At 41.3% G+C, this 20,882-nt stretch overlaps 3 protein-coding genes across 4 annotated transcripts; 1 reads left to right on the top strand and 2 right to left on the bottom strand.

The window, feature by feature from the left end:
• Positions 1–729: 729 nt before the first annotated feature.
• Positions 730–5,671, bottom strand: mlf2 (myeloid leukemia factor 2). The gene is made up of 8 exons (XM_056445166.1): positions 5,383–5,671; positions 4,231–4,342; positions 4,072–4,107; positions 3,462–3,521; positions 3,239–3,367; positions 2,768–2,927; positions 2,423–2,637; positions 730–1,204 (listed from the first exon to the last, which is right to left on the bottom strand). Exons 1-7 carry the CDS (start codon positions 5,424–5,426, stop codon positions 2,426–2,428), a joined length of 753 nt encoding a protein of 250 aa, XP_056301141.1. The 5' UTR covers positions 5,427–5,671; the 3' UTR covers positions 730–1,204; positions 2,423–2,425.
• Positions 5,672–6,456: 785 nt separating this feature from the next.
• On the top strand, positions 6,457–10,920 carry cdc42l (cell division cycle 42, like). 2 transcript variants are annotated; one of them, XM_056445179.1, is made up of 6 exons: positions 6,457–6,515; positions 8,458–8,562; positions 8,720–8,792; positions 8,897–9,006; positions 9,590–9,787; positions 9,906–10,920. In XM_056445179.1, the coding sequence occupies exons 2-6, from the start codon at positions 8,458–8,460 to the stop codon at positions 9,993–9,995; spliced, it is 576 nt and encodes a 191-aa protein (XP_056301154.1). In that variant the 5' UTR covers positions 6,457–6,515; the 3' UTR covers positions 9,996–10,920. The 2 variants fall into 2 exon arrangements, with proteins under 2 accessions (XP_056301154.1, XP_056301155.1); XM_056445180.1 differs by lacking the exon at positions 6,457–6,515 and adding an exon at positions 6,984–7,075.
• Positions 10,921–12,143: 1,223 nt separating this feature from the next.
• On the bottom strand, positions 12,144–14,229 carry wnt4b (wingless-type MMTV integration site family, member 4b). The gene is made up of 8 exons (XM_056445156.1): positions 14,141–14,229; positions 13,621–13,774; positions 13,453–13,537; positions 13,217–13,348; positions 12,919–13,061; positions 12,693–12,833; positions 12,411–12,573; positions 12,144–12,313 (listed from the first exon to the last, which is right to left on the bottom strand). Exons 1-8 carry the CDS (start codon positions 14,227–14,229, stop codon positions 12,144–12,146), a joined length of 1,077 nt encoding a protein of 358 aa, XP_056301131.1.
• Between the last annotated feature and the right edge of the window lie 6,653 nt (positions 14,230–20,882).

Below are 20,882 nucleotides of genomic sequence, written 5' to 3'. Positions count from 1 at the left end.
TCCCCAGGAAACTGCTGACATTAACCTTTGATTTGTGCCGTTATCCTGCAAACAAATGGCTGGGAAGTTAACACTTAGGAATCAAGCATCTGATTACTTTAGATGTGGATGCAGAATATATCTGAACAAGGGAACGGTGAGGAGAAAACATCTAAGCAAAGCCAGATGCACACAGCGAGCTGCCTCGTCAGAGGACTTCAGAGATCTGATGACGGAGATGAAAGGAGACAGGAAGACAGGTAGACGGGGACAGCGGCGCTTGTTGGGGGAAGGTCGAGCGTTTTAAAAATAGTCTTGGATGTAATTAAAAATACAGCGAGGACAGAAGGAGGCAGGCAGGGAGCCTGCTATGGGAGTGATTCGTCAAACCAGAAGGTTTTCATTGGCTGCTCCACTTGTGTGCTCCATCTGGATGTCACATGACCAGCAGACATGACGGCAGAGGGAAGAGGGAGCACCCATACTGCACATTCAGTGGGGAAAAATACATACAGCTGATTGGTCAGTTCAATAATGAACCAAAGCAGCAGAATCGGAGCACGCTCGACATCTGCAGAGACCCAATCACTCTGAACACAACAGACAGAAAACGACCCGTAAAGGACTCGACACATTCATTGCTTTGCAGCTGTACGTTGATAAGTTGTGCGATTCGGTTTTAGAAAACACTTAATGATTTATTACACAAGGCATGAAATCTCAAACAACCACAATAGAGACACATTTGAATTATTATCTAACAATGTTTAATGAGCTTTTATTTCGTTAGATTAATTGGTTAACAGTATACAATTCAATTCACTGACACTAGTGTCTTCACAAACATAAAATGGACTGTACAGCAGATCTATGTACTGTATACTGTAGCACTTAAGTGCAGTGGGCAAAAACACATGTCAAGTTTTGAGAATGAGTATATATAAAGTGAGTGTAGTTATACCCATGTTTGCACACGGGTGCATTGAGTGTGTGTGTCGAGTGTAGCAGAGGAGAAGGAGACCTGTCAATGTAACTACCAAGCGTGTGGGGTTCTGTTTTGTGTGTGTGTGTGTGTTTGTATGTTGTTCATGAATAGACAGTCCAGTCATATCAAACATTTATGACGGGCAGTTGTGATGATCATCAACTTCCATCTTCAGCGTGGTTCACAGCATCGGGGAAATCTTCCCTCCACTTCTTCCATCTAGTCGCCCACGTGTGACACCTGCAGGGAGAGTCAACCAAGGCCCCAGAGTTGGTTACAGACAGAAGATGGGATCCACAGAGCATTTCAACAATCTTTAACTTGTTAAAAGGAGATCGCAGATGCAAGCAACAAAAGCAAATTCAGCGGTTTGGTGTTCGAAGATATTTCAGTTTCGACCGTTAAAAAAAAAATTAGGAACAAATCCTCAGTGGGAGAACTATTTCTCCTCTTTCATTTAGATTGTAGACTTAATATTCAACAAGCAATCTGACATGACTCAAACTGTATATTGTGCAGTGTGATACAGTTCATTAGACCCTTCTCACAGTGCAATATAACGGTCACTGTCCAGTGTACACAGCGGGAGCCTCACACGGTTACCAGAATGACATCATTTTAAAAAGCGTCGGTAGCCCCGTCTTATCTCACAACTTCTGTTTGGCGGCCGCTGGTAGCTGCTTGACGTCCATGTAAATCCATATTCTTCATATATTTACACTCAGGAGTCCTCCTTTCTTGCTCTTCCTGAAATCTCTGCCATAATTCTCCCCCTAAAAAGGTTTTTGGGGGGAGTTTTGTCGTATCTGAATCGAGGGTCTAACAATTAACTGACTTGTTTGCCTTTTATTGCATCATATCTGGACAAAACGTTGTTCTCTGTGCAGCTTTTTGTCCTCAAGATGAACTGAATCTCTCACCGGAAACTTAATGTTTCAGACGTGCTGAGAAAACTGACATCGTTTCAGCTACTTTGATTCAAGAAACTAAATACACTGACTCGTTGATACTGGATACTGAAGTTTAAAGGCTTATATTGATCGGATATTTGACAGCTGAAACAAAACGCATAAGATTGTATTGGCCAAAACAAATTAAATCATGAATATAACAAAAAATTGTGCACCAAATTCCTTAAGTTAGCTTCAGGAATTGTGACCACAAAATGAATCGAGCAGCTTAGTTTACAGAAATAGAGAAACAGTCAGCGCTCAAATTGTAATGGGGACAATGTTAATATAAAAAATGTATATATTTTATGACTGTAATTTCTTAATTTTTATCTGCAGGCACAAAACAAAGTGTACGTAAACAGCTAAAATTGGCTAAAAAGAGTCATGTAAATGAAAATCCACATTGAAGCAAGTTTAGCGAAACTAGAGCCCGATGCCCCCGACCCATCACGGCTGGACTCGACTGATCCCGAGAATCAAAGCTGCAGCAGATACTCCCTCTTACCTCTCACCAGTCGTAACGCGGACGGGTTTGGGCCTGACGGTGTCTTGGGGAGTCGTCCCGAAGGCCTGGCGGGGTCGTTGAGCTAGGAGGGGCCGTAAGGGCGAGCTGCTGGCCTCCTCCCCGTCGATCTCGGCCGTACTCCATCCCCCGGGCGGTCGGGTGGACGTATCTTACTGCCTCCCTCCTCCACTCCTCGTCAAACGCTCCAGCTTCAGCTAGCGGGAGCACACGGCAGCTTGTCAAGCGACACAAACAACACGTCTCGTGGCGCTGGCGCACGATCGGCGTCGAACAAGAACAGTGGATCCCCATCAACAGAAATCTCTTTCTGGCGCAACGACTCACTCTCTTCGAGGTTAATGAAGTCTTGTCGTTCTTCGCGGTCTCCGGTGCGGCGATTTCGTGAACGCTCCATTACGTGTCCACGCTCCCCGATGTGGTGGCCAATGGCAAGACGCTCGAGGCCGCTTTCACTGTCCCTCATCGACTGTCGCGTCTCACGGATCTGAGGTGGAAGATGTGAACCCTCGGTTTACAAAAACAAGCCGGACGCTCTGCACTCTGAATGAACTTGAATGACAACTCTGACTTTATAGTGTACATGATCTATTTATCATCCCAACAATTACTGGTGATTTCATGGTTTATGAGGCCAGAAGGCCACAGGCACGCCTGGACTGAGAAAGCATGGCGGCAACACGTCCAGACAGGCTTGCCCTCGGAGGCCGAGGTGAGAAATCATACTAATGTGTCACTCATCAGCCCTCCCTCGGTGTTACCGTAACCATTTCAACACTATTCACAAGGTATTCTCACCCCTCCCGGGCCCGTTCTCGTCGCGCTGGTCTGTTGATAAACTTCAGGAGGCCCGGAGTCCGTAGAGGAGTAGGAGATCATTGTTGACGAGGAAAACGTCTGACAGTTCGGCGAGCCGGACATCCTGTCCTACAAGAAGAAAAATAATACAGAGTAAATAGAAGAACTGTTCAAACAAAGGATTCATTCACGAAGTGTACCTTTCTGTTTATTTGCTACTTACCACGTTTCCCATCATTTCTCCCATCATGCCAAACATATCCATGAACCCTCCTCCTCCTCCCTGCAAAAATACATTCAAGCAGATATTTTAAAATCTCATCTGATGAAACGTCAAGTATATGAAATGGCAGCATTCGTTGTCAGTTCGGTGCCACAGCTGTCGTCCTTTGAGCCCTCAGTTTCATTTTCAGAGCAAGAAGATGCATAAAACACGCTTTTTGAGTTCTGTCATCATATTATTTTGGCTTTTGTCCAGTGATCACTGGTTATCTGTTGATAAGGGGAGAAAAGACAAGCACAGACTCGTCTATTCTCACCTCATAGCGCAATGTGCATTTACAGAGTATATCTATGTAAACTTTAGGAAACGCAACTTTATTTGAAAACCCAATCTTGACCACACATCTATTTTAAATCCTAACCCTGGTTCATGTCATCAGAAACAAGAATAACTGAAGTTCACTGTTCACCCAATGCTGTGCTTTCCACCTGAAGCCCGGGTAATGTTTTGATCACAGTGTCAGTTCACAGATGACACGTGTAATCTGCAATAATAAATTAACATTGTATTTTTTAAGGTATTGTAGGAGGTCATAGAAGCAGCTACTCACCATTCCCATCATGCCAAATGGGGTCAGTGGACCAGCCTAGAAAGAAATATACATCTTAAAATAAACATTAAAAATACAATCCATAAACTAATGGGCATATCATACACATGAAATAAACAAAACAGATGAATACAGGCGGTCAACATGGAGGACAGTTACCTGTCTGCGTGGCACACGGGGTGCTTGTATCTGGGGGGTGAGCGCGAAGGGATCCATTCCAAAAGGTCCAAACATAAGCCTCATCTGCTGCCTGTGAGCTGCAAATGGATCCCTAGAAGAAATCACAGATCACACAGAAACACTTTGACTTCTGGTGACCTTTTGAGGATTGACTGGGTGGAGCCGGGTAACTATATGAAAATAACACGAGGGCGTAAGCTTGTACAACTTGAAGTGTACATAGAACTATGTTTCGAGTACAGAAGGTTTGTATAAAATGTCAGATTTGTAATCTTGTGTATTTATTCCTTTATTAAATATGTACAGATTTCAATTATAATTTTACCATTTATAGATTATTGTTTTGTATTTTCTCAGAGCTTGTTTTATTAAGTAAAATAATTTAATTTAATTGTTATTAATTATAATCGATTTAATAGTATACAAAAAGATGTCCAGAACAATAAGTTCCAAACAGACAAAAGCTTGACAAATGACTTGCATGACTAATAGATTGTCAACATTGTTGCGGGTTAATTGTTTATTTAAATAACGTATCAATGAAGGTTCAACTCAAGATGACATACACGTGTGTATGCTGTTCTTTGTGTTGTTTGCAAGAAGTTCTTCAACAACTCCTCAATTGGTTGTTCAATCTTGAAGATAGATGTTTCCAAATCAGTGTTTTGTAAATGTCAATGAATGTAAACGTATCTAGCAAACAGAAGGATGGTTTCATGGATCTGTTACATGTGTGTGGGGGGTGATACTCTTCAGGTACCGGTATGTAAAAGATGTCTCAGGACCGAGACCACTAAACCACTGCCATCAATTAGCAAAATCCCAATCTCAAAGTTAATTGGGAAAGAAAGGGAAGTTCTACAAGTAGTGCTAATTGGCCATTTTAGCTACTGATTGGTTAACCAAATGCTACAGCGGTCTGACAGCTTTTTTTGTTGTTTTTTGTTATTGTCTATCCAATATGGTGGACCACTGTAGGCCCCCACAGCTGGCTGGAGTAACGTTAGGTACCTGCTTAAAGCACAGTGGAAAAAATAGCACTCAGCGTGCCAAGATGCACGTTTTCCAGCTCCTGCAGAGCACGTGGTGATCACAGCGTCCCAACAAAACAAAATTAATGCCAGTACTTACATCATGTAGGGGTCGTCATCAACGTCATTCAAGAACCGAAACATGCTAGGTGATTTTACTCAGCTGGCTGATGCTAGCCAGCTAGCTGGGTAAACAGTCGTGTTTTTCAAGGATAAAATAAAATGACGGGCTCAAACTGAGAACAGGCTGAAAAGGAGCTCCTTTTATTAGCTCCGTCTCGAAAACACGAAGTCACAACTTCTGTTAATCAAATCAAGAGATGGCCCAGAGTCTCACGAGATAGTGAATTCCAGAAACCTGGACCAAACATGAAAACGGAAGTCAGTCCTCTGACAAAGAGAAGCAACTCTACTATGAAGTTAGCATCGGAGCTAACGTCAGTGACTTCCGGCCTCTTTGTTTTTCAAAATAAAGTATTTCCCTAGAGGCTTTCATAGCAATGTTTTGATTATAATGTCCTGATTTAGAATTCGAAATTGTGCCAAGCAAAATATATTTTTTTAATTAAAAAAAATCAACAAATAAAGTAGACAATAATAAACATATATTAAGAGTTATTATTTTTTAGAGAAATTGAGTTTAATATTAAAACAGATTCCAAAAGAGCAGTATTCTACAATCATCTCTTTTCATACATAGCATATTGACTTGAGAAAGCCATATCTACTCAAGTCTCCAAGTCATGTGACAATGATTCAACATAAACAATGACAGGACCTTGAAACTAATGCAAATACATATCAAGCTTTTCCTACTGTGATTTGTCAATACTTATGTGAAAAGGAAATCAAAGCTGGATTCAGAACCGACTGGTCCCACGGCCCAGACCCTGACAGGGTCCATGGCTCCCACTGTTTGTGGTAGTTTGGTTTATTTTAAATATGTTTGTATGACCTATTAAAACATAACATAATCATAATCTGTGTACAGGTCACATATGTGTGGTATAGGCACACAATGATAGATAGATGGATAGATGGATAGATGGATAGATGGATGGATAGATAGATTAAATGTCATGCTATGTGCCATTCTGTCCACAAGTCGGCACTGTTTCTATTCTACATATTATAAAAATGTAAGTGTGGCTAGGACGGTCTGCGACTGCGCACTAAGTAATTCGACCCTCAAACCCGGATGTAACCAACGCCTAACCTGTCCGAAGAAAAACGGTAAGTAGAGTTAGAAAAACAGTCTGAAATGACTATTTCTGATTAACTATACAGTGGCAAACTTGTGGAGTGGTTCTTTAACAATACAAAGCTCCTACCGAGAGGACAAATATTTTGAATTTGTTTCTAAATTTGCGTAATGTTAAAGTTTCCGAGCCATCAAGTTTAGTGAGTTGGCTAACGTCAATCTGGGTGTTGAAGTTGTTGTCTGTTTCCCCGCTGTTTGAGCGAGTATTTAATCGTGTTTTTCTTTACAGATTAAACTGTTGTTAGTTTAATAAGGGCGAAAACAGTTTGACAGTTGACACTTTTCCTTTTTACACTTTATCAATCTGAGCCAAAACGATCACTTAATTGACTTCACGTAATTTAATGTGGCTCAACTTTAACATCTCGTTTCTATGTCAGTTATAGCTCATCAAGTTTAAGCGATTTTCTAAAGTTTAAACCTCAGTTAGTCTAATTACCTGCTTATTTTATTTAGCGGAAGTGTGGAGAGTATCCGCGTCAGAGCTGCATTGGGCTGATAGGCCGTCGTTTTTCTCTCTCCAACATCTTTGGTATGTCGCCGATGCGGAAGTGATTCACTGTCATTAATCCGCGTTTAGTAACAAGCACAGCACAATTAATGTGAATATTTGTACTTTTACTTCCAGCGGTATAATTGCTCTTTACTTGCACCCCAAAATACCACTTCTTTAGTGTACTAAAACCATTAAAAAGTGTAGAAATGTGATCGGTTCATTGATAAATTGTACTAGTACACACTTTGCTTTCAGTCCTGAAAATGGCCTCGAACAATATCAAACAAGTTCTCAGCCTGGAGCAGATGCACTGTATTGCTTAGCAATCGACACGAGCCCTGTCGTGTGTTGTGATATGTACCTGGTTGCCTTTCACACCTGCATATGATAACACGTGAAGAGTTTCATTACAGAGGCTTTCAGTTGAAGTTGGAAGATATTTCTATTATTTTGTCTTTTTGGTATTCCTCTGCTAAATAGCAGAAACACTATTCTGTATTCTGTATACAGTGAAATCTCAATTTGAAAAATATTTAGTCACATTGGTTGTCAAATAAATACGGTGGATTAAAATAAGACAATAACTACGAATAATGCATTACTATAATGTAAGAAATAAATCTTTCTCAGTAAGATATCTTTTAGTAATGTACTGTATCGTTTACAAAGTATTTAACAATATGTAAGAACTATACTTCTACACTTCCACTCCTAAAAAAGTTCTCCCAAAGAAAGGTCCCTGAGAGAACTACTCCTGTGTATCATTTGATTCTGATGCATGATCTTGTGAAAAGCGATGTAAAGTCGTAGCTGATCTCGGTTAAGCTGATTTTAACTACTTCAAAAACTGTTGGTGCCGTTTAATGTGTACTAATGAGTCATACTTTATAAAGTTATCTTTCTATTAAAAATCTTATTTGGCTATTTCTTCAGGATAATTTTAGTCGAGTATAAGTACTCATTAGACAGCAGTACGCTATAAAGTGGTATATTATAATATTGGGTTATAATTACTGATGCATGGTTGTGCAAGCAGCATTGAAATGTTGGAGCGAGTTAAGGAACAGATCATTTTTACGAGTCACCAACTAGTAATTATACATGTCAAATAAATGTGTAGAAAAAGTCAAACCGATGCAATGTTCCCCTTGTGTAGTGGAGAAGTGTAACTTGACCAAATTAACACTCAAGTAAAGTACAATTAGCCCAACATTACAGTGCTTTAGTAAATGTACCTGGCTGCTTTGTACTGCAAAGTGGTTGCACATTGTTATGTTTGTGGTATCTCTTTGTCAGCCTGTCATCCGTAACATTACCTGGCCCGTTAATGTAAACATGTGGTTACTTCCTCTCTGTCTGGCTATACTCTGATATATGCTGGGCTCATGATGTTTCCTATTTTCTCTTTATCTCTGTAGATGCAGACTATAAAATGTGTCGTGGTAGGTGACGGTGCAGTCGGAAAGACCTGCTTGCTGATCTCCTACACAACCAACAAGTTCCCTTCAGAATATGTGCCGACGGTAAGAGGATTTATTGAAGGCTGAGTCGTGTTGAAAAGCGCAGTACAAAGTAAACGCGTCGACTTTGAAATGCTTGGTCTTTTTATTAATTCTTCAAAGCGATAATCAAACATGCTGCATTTTTAATTATTTGTATTTGTGTGTTTTCTTCAAAAAGGTTTTTGACAATTATGCAGTGACGGTGATGATTGGGGGGGAGCCCTACACACTCGGCCTATTTGACACAGCAGGTAACGAGAACGTTTGTGAAGGACTCTTTTTAAAAATGTTTTCATGTCGGTCACTTTAAAACCAGTAGAAGAACGTTTGTTTCTCTTGTGATTGTTGCTCACAGGTCAGGAGGATTATGACCGGCTGCGTCCTCTCAGCTACCCACAGACGGATGTGTTCCTCGTGTGTTTCTCCGTCATCTCCCCATCATCTTTTGAAAACGTCAAAGAAAAGGTCAGTTTAAAAATCTTCTTTTTCTTCTTTTCACTGGTTGAGAAAAAAACATGACCTTGATGTTTGTGTTAAGTTTGACTTGTAGGGTTAGGTTTGAATTCTTCTTATTTTCTCAAATAATACATTTTACATAAATAAATAAAATGTCTTTGAAATTGGGGAAATTTGTAGTTTCTTCTCACTAGATTGTTAAAAATGAATCTATTATCAAAATAGTTAATTAAATATTGAAATATAATTTTCTATTAATCCTGTCAGTTCTACTGATATAACAAGGACTGAGATTGTATCACTTTTTCTAAAACTAGAGAAGATATGATAATCTATTTGTTATTTTATTCCTGAAACTGAGAAATCTAAATTTTTACTCTTTGTACTCTTTTTTTCATTAAACAAACTACAGTTCTCAAATATTACATGCTGCCTAAACACAAACAATATTATATGTTCATATAAAACTATGACAGTTTTCAAATCTCAAGCATGAAGCACATTTATTTAGTTCCAAAAAGTATCGAGGTACCCAGTTCTAGAAAGGGGTGAAGACAACATGCATCTAATCTTAATATTTTACTTCCTCCAGTGGGTTCCTGAGATTTCTCACCACTGCCCACGCACACCCTTCCTGTTAGTGGGCACTCAGGTGGATCTTCGGGAAGACAGCAACACGATCGAGAAGCTGGCGAAGAACAAACAGCGCCCCCTATATCTTGAGAGCGGAGAGAAGCTTGCTCGCGAGCTAAAGGCTGTCAAATACGTGGAGTGCTCTGCTCTGACACAGGTATGAGGCATTGTTGAGTTTTCATCACATTGTGAAATTGATTTGATAAACCAGGCTCTAATAATAGTCTGTTTTTAAATGATCACTCTCTGTCTTTATTTCTGTTCTCTGCAACCAGCGAGGACTTAAGAATGTGTTTGACGAGGCCATCCTGGCAGCACTGGAGCCTCCTGAGATGAAAAACAAAAAGAGGTGTGTCCTGCTATAGATGAACAACGACAACGGGAGACGTACCGGAGTAATAGGTGGGGTGAATCAAAACATGAGACAGATCAATGGCCATGATGAAAAAAAGGACCAACCAAAAGGGGAAGGGAGGTACAATGCCATTGAGACTTATTCTAAAGCGCGTGTACATTGATTGTGCCTTCAAAATAAACTTTAAAAGAGGCTGGGGGAGCAAAGGTTCAGCATGTCACCCATCTCCTTTTTGGAAAGCTTTTAGAAATTGCAGTGTTCTCTATAAATATCCAGGTGGGGCGGGCCCCCCCTGCCTGCCACTATTTCTCCATTTATTTTCAAGACGGATTATTTTATATAGTTAATAGTTTTACCTCCTCTGTTTTACTCATTTTGGCCCATTTGTTCTTTAACATTCAGTGTTGTGAAATATAAATGGGGAAACACTTAGCATCTAGTCTTTCAGTGAACTTTGATTCATTCATTTAAAGGGGCAACTTAATGCTGAGTGTTACTCTATTTGCGTTCCTTCCGGACTCTTTTGGATTAAGTGATGGAAGCACAAGAAATGTATTGTCATTCCAAAAAAAGATAGATGTCTGTAAAGGTTGCTGACTTCTGGGGAGGCCAAGTGCATTTTCACCAATGTCCCCCTCTTCAGTTGAATTATGAATATCTATTTTATTGTCATTTTATGTATATTGTTTTAATTTTGTGACTGTTTTGGGAAAATGTTAACAGTTATTCATTTTTAAATTTACCTTTTTATTTTATCAAGATTTTTTTTTTTCATTGCTAGTCTACCAATTTGGAGCAATTGATAATATAACAAATTAAGTTGTAATTTTTTGAATATATCTTAATCTTGATGCAGATTGAGATGCTAACCTTTGCTAGTAATTTTCTGGGTGTTTGTAATCACAGGATATTTTTAATAAAACGGTTTAATGACATGGAAAGTAGTCATTGTTTTGTATATTGGAGGGAAAATACTGCATGTATGACAAATCATAAGAGGGATAACTAGTTAGCCACTTTAAAAAGTATTTCTCATGTCCACATTCATTGTTACTCACTAAAAACATTGTGCGTGCCTTGAGGCCTAACAAATGTGTTGAATACATTTTATTCTTCTTAAAGCCATTGTTTCTAATCTTTGTATATTTTGCAACCTGCATAGTTTCCATTAGTTAGCCGTCTTTTTCTTCCTGCCTTCTGCCGGTGAATTGCAATGTTTTTAATGTGTCACAGCACTACTACTCAATCTTTGTTTTAGGGCTGGCATACGTATACTAGCTTTTTAAAATATAAGATACACATACAACGAAGCATGCATATTCATTCACTCATGTCCAGCCTGGACCATCCTGACCCGGCCTTGAACTCAATATCCGCTGGTCAAACACTCGACAGGGTACCTTTCACTTGGAAGCTCACCTGTTTGTCGGAGTCAAGAATTTCAAGTGTGACAATATCTTCGACACGTCAGGTCAATAAGAAACTCAAACATAATGTGGTATTTTGGATAAAACTACTGTATTTATTAGAGTTCTTGAACAGCCTTAAAAGTGCTGCTGTAGCAGGAACATAGAGGAAGAGAAGAGCAGGACACACAAGGCGAGGAGCAGAACACAAGACAGAAACTAACAGAAGAAGAAGTTATTTTTTCTATTTAAGATGTCTGCTGAAGTGAAGCAAATACTTGGGTATACAAATAAATAAACCTAAACTTAAACACAGTAAATGTTCAAAGACCTGCTTGTCTTTGACGAAAAATAATTTGCATAAAATAAGAAGAGTGCTGCAACATTTCCCTGTTAGTTGGAGTTAATTAAAGCTTTTAACGCTTTGTCAGTTAAATTCGAGATTAACGGCGTGTGAGCGCGTTGTGCCTGCCCACCTGGCGGTGATATTAGTGTGTACCTTGCTTACTGTTGATGCTTTGTCATTTTTTTTACTAACTTTGCAGCTTTTACAACAATCCTCAAACTTAACTCTGGCCGCCTTGACTCAGTCAAAAATGAGTTGAATTACCACTGCTTTTGGCGAGAGTTTAAGACGAGTTGTTGCGTCACTATCTACGGCGTCTTCTTCCCGTCTCGTGTTCACGAGTGTCGGTCCCGTGGGTTTGTTTCAAATCGTTCTGCTCCACCGGTTCGGTCTAGTTTGAGCCCTCCTAGACTCTGCAGGTGTGAATGGTGACTGTGTTCTTGCACTGCTGGCAGCGGACTGAGCAGCACCAGGAAAACTTGCAGGAGCAGCGCTGCACCACCTCTGCCCGGCCGGCTCGGTACCCCGGCCCGCAGCACACCAGCTCGCAGCCATCTGGTGCCAGTCGAGACGTTCCTGGGAATGTTTTAGAAGACGGCAGCATCACTTCTATGTGATTGTTGTGATTGATGAATTGGATAATCTGGATGTGTGCCCTGTGAGGTATTCTTACCGTTGCATCTCCTACCAATGGTCCCAGGGATACCGTTGTCAGGGTCTAGATGGCAGAAATCTGGAGACGGAGCAAGGTACACAAGGTCTCTGGCAGCAGGGGGTTTGACCTGCGGATCACGGGGGAGCAGAGCGGTTCTGGATCCGACACGAGTCAGGCGGACCTAAGAGGAGGAAGAGACGGACTGGGAACTTTGATACTGAGAATGTGCTTTCATATCTTAGTGGCCGCTTCATATGTTCAGCGACTGAGCTGAAAGAAGCACGATGTGTTTTCTGATACCTCCGTGGCTCCGTCAAAGCGTTCTTTGAGCACAACACCAACGCGCCTGAATGGGGGCATGACCTTCCAGCAGGTCCTCAACTCACAGGAGCCGGAGACGCCGTGACACTTACACTCCACTTGCATGTTGTGAAGGATGGCCTGAGGATGACATGAAGTTATTATAAGCAAGTGTACATTGAATCTCACGGAGGTCACAGACGTGTAAATGAACTGAGACGTCAACCTTTCGGCCGGCCTCGTTATTGTGGAGGTTCATGAGCGGGCGCCCAGCCGAAAGCCCCTTGGCTCGTTCTGGTTCATCCACAAATGTTTGGGAGAAAGCCACACCGTAGGACAGGTTGTCACTGCACCCTGACCACTGGAAACCTGCGGTTGGACGGAGAGACGGTATTGATGGAATAATATCTGGCGTCACTGTTGCAGGCATCAGGGCGCCAAATAACCCACAGAAAAGTGTAGCAGCAGTTTTTTGGCTTTATATGTGTGTGACTCGAGTTTGATACAATGGAATCCAAGCTCACCCTCGGGGCTGACCCCCCTGACCTTCCTGTCACAGCCACACCGCTCCAGCTCCCCGCGGGTGCAGGCTCGGGTCACAGCCACGGCCACGGCTGCTGAGGACAAAGCGTGCACGAAGGCCGCCTCACGAGTCCCTAAAATCAAGATAGCGCACATGATGCAGAAATTCAAGTTGTTCAATGTATGGATTTATCAGCATGTAAAAATTCTCCGTGACACATTATCGATATGCTGAAACCTTGGTTCATGACTCTGCCAAATACATTGATCCCACGTGGGGTGGTGGAACAGTTCCAGCGTCGGTTCCTGAACTGGTGCTGGCACTGACAATGACATGCGTAGCAGTGAGATAACGTGTTACGACATCAACGGCCTGCAGGTCGACGCTGAGACCCTCTGAACAAACCTCTTCTATGACCATCTCGGCTGCCTTGCGTACGGACTCCATGACCTCCCCTCGCGCCCTGCACACCCCCACCTGCCCCGGGGTCAGCCCCCTCAGCCTCGCACATGGGGCAGCACCGGACACGGGCCTGGAGCGAGGCAGCCGCGCCAGGGAGCTGGGACACAAAGGCGGGGAGTGGTGAAAGTGACTTTTGAGCAGGTTTTTGAACGGGAAAAAATATGGGGCAGAGGGGCAAAAAGAGAGGATGTATAATGAAGAAAGCGGGAGGGAGGGAATAAGGAAGAGAAAAGAAAGTACAAAAAGGATGAAGAGGTAACGACCGGGCTGAGTTTTTAGAGAGGATGGAAACAAGGGGAAGACCAGGCAGAGAGAGAGAAAAGAGAAAAGGTCACCAGGAGTGAGACAAAGAAGGAGAGGGGAGCGACTGAAAGAGATTTAGAGACATGTCACCATCTTTTAAAAGTTATAGCATGACAAACAAACTCCCTCTTTCTCTTTCTCCCTCGCACGCTAGACTTACAGCCAGTTGGTTGCCATGGTGGGGTGGGTTGCCCATAGCAACAGGAGGAGGAGTGGTGCCGTGAGATTGACAGTGGAGACAGTTGGCATCAGACTGTCTGTCTGTCTGTCCTTCTGCGTGCGTCAGGCCGGGTCTTTGGACGGCACGCTGCCCGCCTCCAGTCAAAGAGCTCCGTCCCTTTGTGGTGGTTTACGTCTGAGTCCCAGAGTCTGGGGAGGACCCCCGCATATCTGTTGCAATGACAAGGGAACAGGGGCAAGACAGGATAGTTTAAAATAACCTTTTAAATGAACAATTATTCAATGAATATTCAGGTTTTAACCTTTCGTGTGAAGCCGCTGCCGCTCGACGACTGAACACACAGCTCCAAAAGTAACACTGATTCTTACCAGATCATAGCCAGTGATAACCAGTTATCCTTTGGTGCCCTTCCTTTTTATATTATTATAATGAATTGATCAAATAAGAATTGAATCCCAATTTCAATCAGTTGAGTTGTTCATCCGTTTCTTCCCTCACGCTGTCAGTGACAGCAGACGCATGCTCACAGTGCAAGCCAAACTCATCCGAGAGAAGTAAGTCCATATGTCCATATTCAATATTTAATTGAACAACTCTGTAGATCTTTCTCCTCGCAGAAACAAAAAATGTAAATCCAGAAGTAAAATTAAACTTTTACAAAAACATTGTGTCAGCAAGTGTCCATAAAGTGCCCATTCCAGGTTGAAACGGCAAGAATGAGTGAGAGCAGTGAGATGGGAGTGATGAGTTATAAAGGAGGTAGAGAAGGAGGGTGGGAGAGAGAGGACAGGCGTGATCCAGGGTGAGGAGTGACGCGGAGGGAGGGGAGGAGGAGGAGGGGGTTTGGGGATGGATAATAGTTGTACTACGTAAGTATTACGAGTGTAAGTCTGCTTTCTATTGTGTGTGTTGGCATGTGACCTCAAATCTGAGCCGGCGATGGAGATAATGCTCTTTGAATGATTGTCACAACTTTATGTGTGTGTTATTTCTTTGTCCCACTTGTATTCATGTGTGTTATTGTGTGTGTGTGTGTGTGTGTGTGTTTGTGTGTGTGTGTATGTGTCGTGCATTTGGAGCTGAGAAACATTTTATGAGAAGACAAACTGAAGCCTTTTGTTTCCTCTTTAGAAATACGACAGCAGCAGTATTGGCCGTTCAGACGTCTCGCAAGAAATCCTCACATCACAAACTATGACGTCGCATTTCTGTCTCCGCATTAGTGGACATGTCTGCGTCTTACCTAATGTTTAATTTTCCCAAACTTTGTTGCTCATTTTACGAGTCCCCCGCCACCTCCCCTTCCTCTATCTCCCCCACGTTTGCCCTCTCGTTCTCCCTCTCTCCCATTGCCCATATTGTCTTAGAAGAAGGGATGACATTTAGACAAGGGGAAGAAAACACACTGCCGACAAATATTGGAACTGAGGCAAATAAATCACGGGAAAGGAGGGAAAGGAGGGACCGGAGGGCACAAGGAGAGAGCGGATGGGTGTTACACTGGAAAAAAAGCAGTAAAGAATAACAAAGCAAGTTTGTGACACATGCGTTTAGAAAAAAATACATTATATGTGTGGATTTATTTAATAGTATTCTCGAAACAATGTTTTCCTTTTTTATGTACTGAAGAATACGTAACATTTATAGCATAAAGTCTATATTGCATGATTGTTTTTCATTTCTTGGAAATGATTAACACTGATTATTGATGATTCAATTTCAGTGCAAGTTTTCACAGTTCCTTTGGTAGTTTTCCCTCCTCTTGTCTTCCTGCGTAGTGAAGTAATGTGAAACTTCTAAGAACAGTACAGATGAGGTCAGCACTAAATCATTTTATCTGCAGGTGCAATATAAGCTTTTCTTCCAGTTGTGTTTCTTTTTTGGAGTTGTAAAAGAATAACCTATTATTTTTCTTTCATCCCACACGAGATATGACGCAACCAAGATTTATGGTGAGACTGTAAACCCACATTTTATTCCGATTTTAAGCATCATTTTATGCTTTAATTGTTATATATTGTGGAATGTACAACCCCTTAAACAACCTAGTCAAACTGTGTAATATGACAATATATATATTGTATATGTATATACATAAATATATATATATACAATATACACTACCGTTCAAAAGTTTGGGATCACCCAGACAATTTTGTGTCTTCCATGAAAAATCACACTTTTATTTATCAAATGAATATAAAATATAGTCAAGACATTGACAAGGTTAGAAATAATGATTAATATTTGAAATATTAATTTTGTTCTACAAACTTCAAGCTCAAAGGAAGGCCAGTTGTATTGCTTATATCACCAGCATAACTGTTTTCAGCTGTGCTAACATAATTGCACGGGTTTTCTAATCATCCATTAGTCTTCTAAGGCGATTAGCAAACACAATGTACCATTAGAACACTGGAGTGATAGTTGATGGAAATGGGCCTCTATACACCTCTGGAGATACTTCATTAGAAACCAGACGTTTCCACCTAGAATAGTCATTTACCACATTAACAATGTAGAGTGTATTTCTGATTAATTTAATGTTATCTTTATTGAAAAAACAGTGCTTTTCTTTGAAAAATAAAGTCATTTCTAAGTGATCCCAAACTTTTGAACGGTAGTGTATATATAAACCATAACACCTTAATATTATGCCTTTAATTATCCCTGCAACTAGAGTTAGCTGGAAGCGAGCTAGTTTAGCCTGAACAGTTTTTCTCGGTTATAATTGGATTCAGCTGCAGTCTTATTTCTGGGTTTTATCAAACCTAATCTCTAAAATGTTGAAGCATCAAAATCTATTTTCAATGATCCTACATGAGAAGAAAAAAAGTGGGAAACATCATCTTTAGCTTTTAGGGCTAGATGACGTTTTTCAACATGCTCTATTTGATACTATTCTATTGCAATAATTTATTTCATTTGAATCTATTTTTCTGTCGGTATCAAATAATTTATTTATCTTTTTTTCCTTTTTTAAATTCTATAGTATGTAAAGCGCCTGTGAGAACTTTTAAAAGCAAAGTAAGAAGTCTATTGTTGTTGTAATAATTGTTTTCCAATTTTTTTTATGGGTATTCATTTTGTATCTTATCTGTTTTTAGTGTTGACTGATAAGGTTGGAAACATTGTCATGTTCTTAATTTTGTGGATGAATATATTAAACCGTAAAGACATTTTTAATAAAGGCCAATAAAGCACAAATGTTGCGCTGCAGCCTTTCCACACCTGATGAAACTGCTCACATGGCTTTGTTGAGTCAGATGAGTGTGGTGGCCCATCTACCTGAACCCTCTGACACCCAAATCCTGAGTAAATGGTCACCCCATCCACACACACACACACACACACACACACACACACACACACACTTTCCTCTGTCTATATCTGCAGACGCGATTCTTGTAGGCCCCCTTCACTCCTTTTCTTGTCTTCCTCATGTCGTATTCCTCCTTTGTGTCCCCTGTTTCTCCAAATGACGTCTTCCGCCGTCTCCCACAGCAACGCCATGGTGATGAGCTGGCCACTGTCATGTCCGGCGCCTCTGTTATGCTCATCCCTTCACCCCTCTCTCGTAAATAACTTGCCCTCTATTTTTTTATATCTTTATCTTACCCCCATTTTGTGGACATTTTATCATGCTGACATGGTCCAGTGCTGATTGACTGTATCCAGGTTGCGGAGCTTGTTAAAGCTTCAGCATGACACAGGGATGACTTGTATTGCCCCTGCGGAGGCAGCAGAGGACTCGACTCTAAACTGACCTTACTGACGCGTACCACCAGATGGATGATGGGCCTAATGGGGACTCTGGACTTCACCAACATCTCCGCCCAAGGTCATCGTGAGACGGAAATGTAACCCACCACCTTTTGCTCTCTCCCTGCTCCGTCTTGTTGCTTCTCTGCCCTCGAGGGCAACAACCTGCCTCGGCAGTCCAGATGAAATGATGGTCGCCGGCAGAAACATGACTGCTGTGCATGAGCACGCTCGCATTGCTCAGCCAACAGAGAGCCGAACGCACGGCTGTGTATGAATGTGTGTGGAGCGTGTGCATGAATATTATGGGATGGCGGGCGGTGGTGTTGTCAGGCAGGGAAGTGGGGGTGGCTGAGTGGGCGGTGAGCTGTGTGCACATGGGGGGAGGGGGCAGAGGGAATGGACGATCCATGAATATTATGGGATGGTGGTGGTGGTGGGGGTGTATGAGGTGGAAAGATGGCAGTACATATGGGATATGGAGCGAGTAGGAGGAGGTGTTGGTGACGGCATTGCACGTGAGTGCATGTGTACGCGCACACATGAGCATATAGAAGGCCATTCAAGCGACAGTAACAGACAACGGCCACACAGAGGCCTTTGTTGCTCTCCGCTCTGCATGTACAGTGGGGAAAACTGCAGAGAGGCCATAGTTGTGGAGGATCCGTGGAGGCCTCTGGGCTCATGCTGGGACCGTTCTTCCCCTTTTTTCTGGACATTTCTACATCCCAACATGCAGAAAATATTCTCTCTAATGCAACAGAAATCTTCTGTGAACCAGAAGAGACCAAAATGAATGCAGCTAAAGTGTAAAAATGTTTGTTCTCTATGAATGCATTTAGGCCTTCAAATGGTAATAGCTGTTAAACTGGGATGAAATTAATAATATTGTGGCTACTGTAAATGATATTACCATCTGAAATGAAATCTTATGTGCATCTTTAAAAACTAAGATACACATTTAAAATGTATAGGAAACCTAATGAGGCGCACATGTGGTATTATAGTAAGCCATGGCGCCCCGTCTCAGTGTTAATCTTTCCACATTAAGTTCATAAAGCTTCACTAAAGAGCTGGAACCGGATGACACGTAATATATATGTCATGATTGTCACAGACGGTGAGATCATTCAAATGACTTGAAAAAAATACAAAGTGAAAAAATTGTCTACGTTAAGGGGTTAATCCCTGACGAAGAGATTTAAAGATTGTATCCGACAGCACCAAAGGAACATGGCGCTCATACTGCCACGTTATTGCTTGTCGAACGTTCAAGTTATTTCATTTTAAAAGACCGGTGGGGTCAAAGCAAACCGTGCAAAGCCTAAAGGACTGTCTGACGGCAACTTGTATTTATTTATTTATTTATGGAGAACTGTGCAGCTGCAGCAGGCATGTTTTAATGTATCTGTAAATGCTGTTTTAGCCTGTAGGTGATATGAGGCCAATCTGCTGAAACTGTTAAACGGCATTTCTGGTGCAGAAGGAAACAAATATGTATTACTTGGATGAGTCTGAGATGAGCGGCACAGGTCTTATTTATGATTTTTATATTTTTATATTCATGATTGCATTTGCTTTTGACTTGCAACATATAATTGTAGACCAGGAAACGTGTTTGACGTGCACCTGCCATGACTGTTGTTCTCAAAGGACTTGCAAGACAACCAGATCATGTTCTTGGTCATAGAGACAGACGCGATGCAGTGAGGCTGCTATAGCAACGCAGGATAAATAAGGGCAATTAAGAGATCGTGGCTCTCTACGTGTAACAATAAGTCTGTATTCAGAACATTTGGCCTTCAGGTGTATTTTGGACTTGTTGCACATTCAAGTGCTTTCGCTTTGAAATATGAAACAAAACAGATTCTGCGGAGCCAAAATGATCATTTTGTGGCCGCTTATATTTATTGCTTTTAAAGATGTCACAAAGTAAGCATAAAGCTACAATGTGCTGCAGCATCAGAACAAAGCGGAGAAACGTGCAGACGGAGCCGGCTGGAATGGAAGTTTTCGGGAATGTATTCTACCATTTTTCTTTTGCACTGCGTAGTTACCAGCTGTAGTTGATGCTGTGCCTTGAATGTCATGTCTTGGTCATTAAACATTTTTTAATTCATATTAACGGATTGGATGTGTCACTGATATCCAGCAACTTAAATCATATTTACTACTTTACAAACTGAAGTTGAAGGCAACATCTGTGTGTTTTATGAATCAATGTACTGACCTCCATCAGCAGTGCATGTAGTAGCAGTACAAAGTACTGCATATAACCGTGTCTAGAGTAACAGTGTATATGAGTACAGAACAGTACATAGTAGCAGTACATAGTACCAGTGTCTATGAGTACATAGTAGCAGTACATAGCAGCAGTGTCTATGAGTACATAGCAGCAGTACATAGCAGCAGTGTGTATGAGTACATAGCAGCAGTACATAGTACCAGTGTATATGAGTACATAGTAGCAGTACATAGTACCAGTGTATATGAGTACATAGTAGCAGTACATAGTACCAGTGTGTATGAGTACATAGTAGCAGTACATAGCAGCAGTGTGTATGAGTACATAGTAGCAGTACATAGTACCAGTGTATATGAGTACATAGTAGCAGTACATAGCAGCAGTGTCTATGAGTACATAGTAGCAGTACATAGTACCAGTGTATATGAGTACATAGTAGCAGTACATAGTACCAGTGTATATGAGTACATAGTAGCAGTACATAGTACCAGTGTCTATGAGTACATAGTAGCAGTACATAGCAGCAGTGTGTATGAGTACATAGTAGCAGTACATAGTACCAGTGTATATGAGTACATAGTAGCAGTACATAGTACCAGTGTATATGAGTACATAGCAGCAGTACATAGCAGCAGTGTGTATGAGTACATAGTAGCAGTACATAGTACCAGTGTCTATGAGTACATAGTAGCAGTACATAGTACCAGTGTATAT

Source organism: Pseudoliparis swirei, chromosome 22, assembly GCF_029220125.1.
Source record: "Pseudoliparis swirei isolate HS2019 ecotype Mariana Trench chromosome 22, NWPU_hadal_v1, whole genome shotgun sequence".
NCBI classification, from domain to species: domain Eukaryota; kingdom Metazoa; phylum Chordata; class Actinopteri; order Perciformes; family Liparidae; genus Pseudoliparis; species Pseudoliparis swirei.
This window is presented reverse-complemented; position numbering and strand designations above follow the sequence as displayed.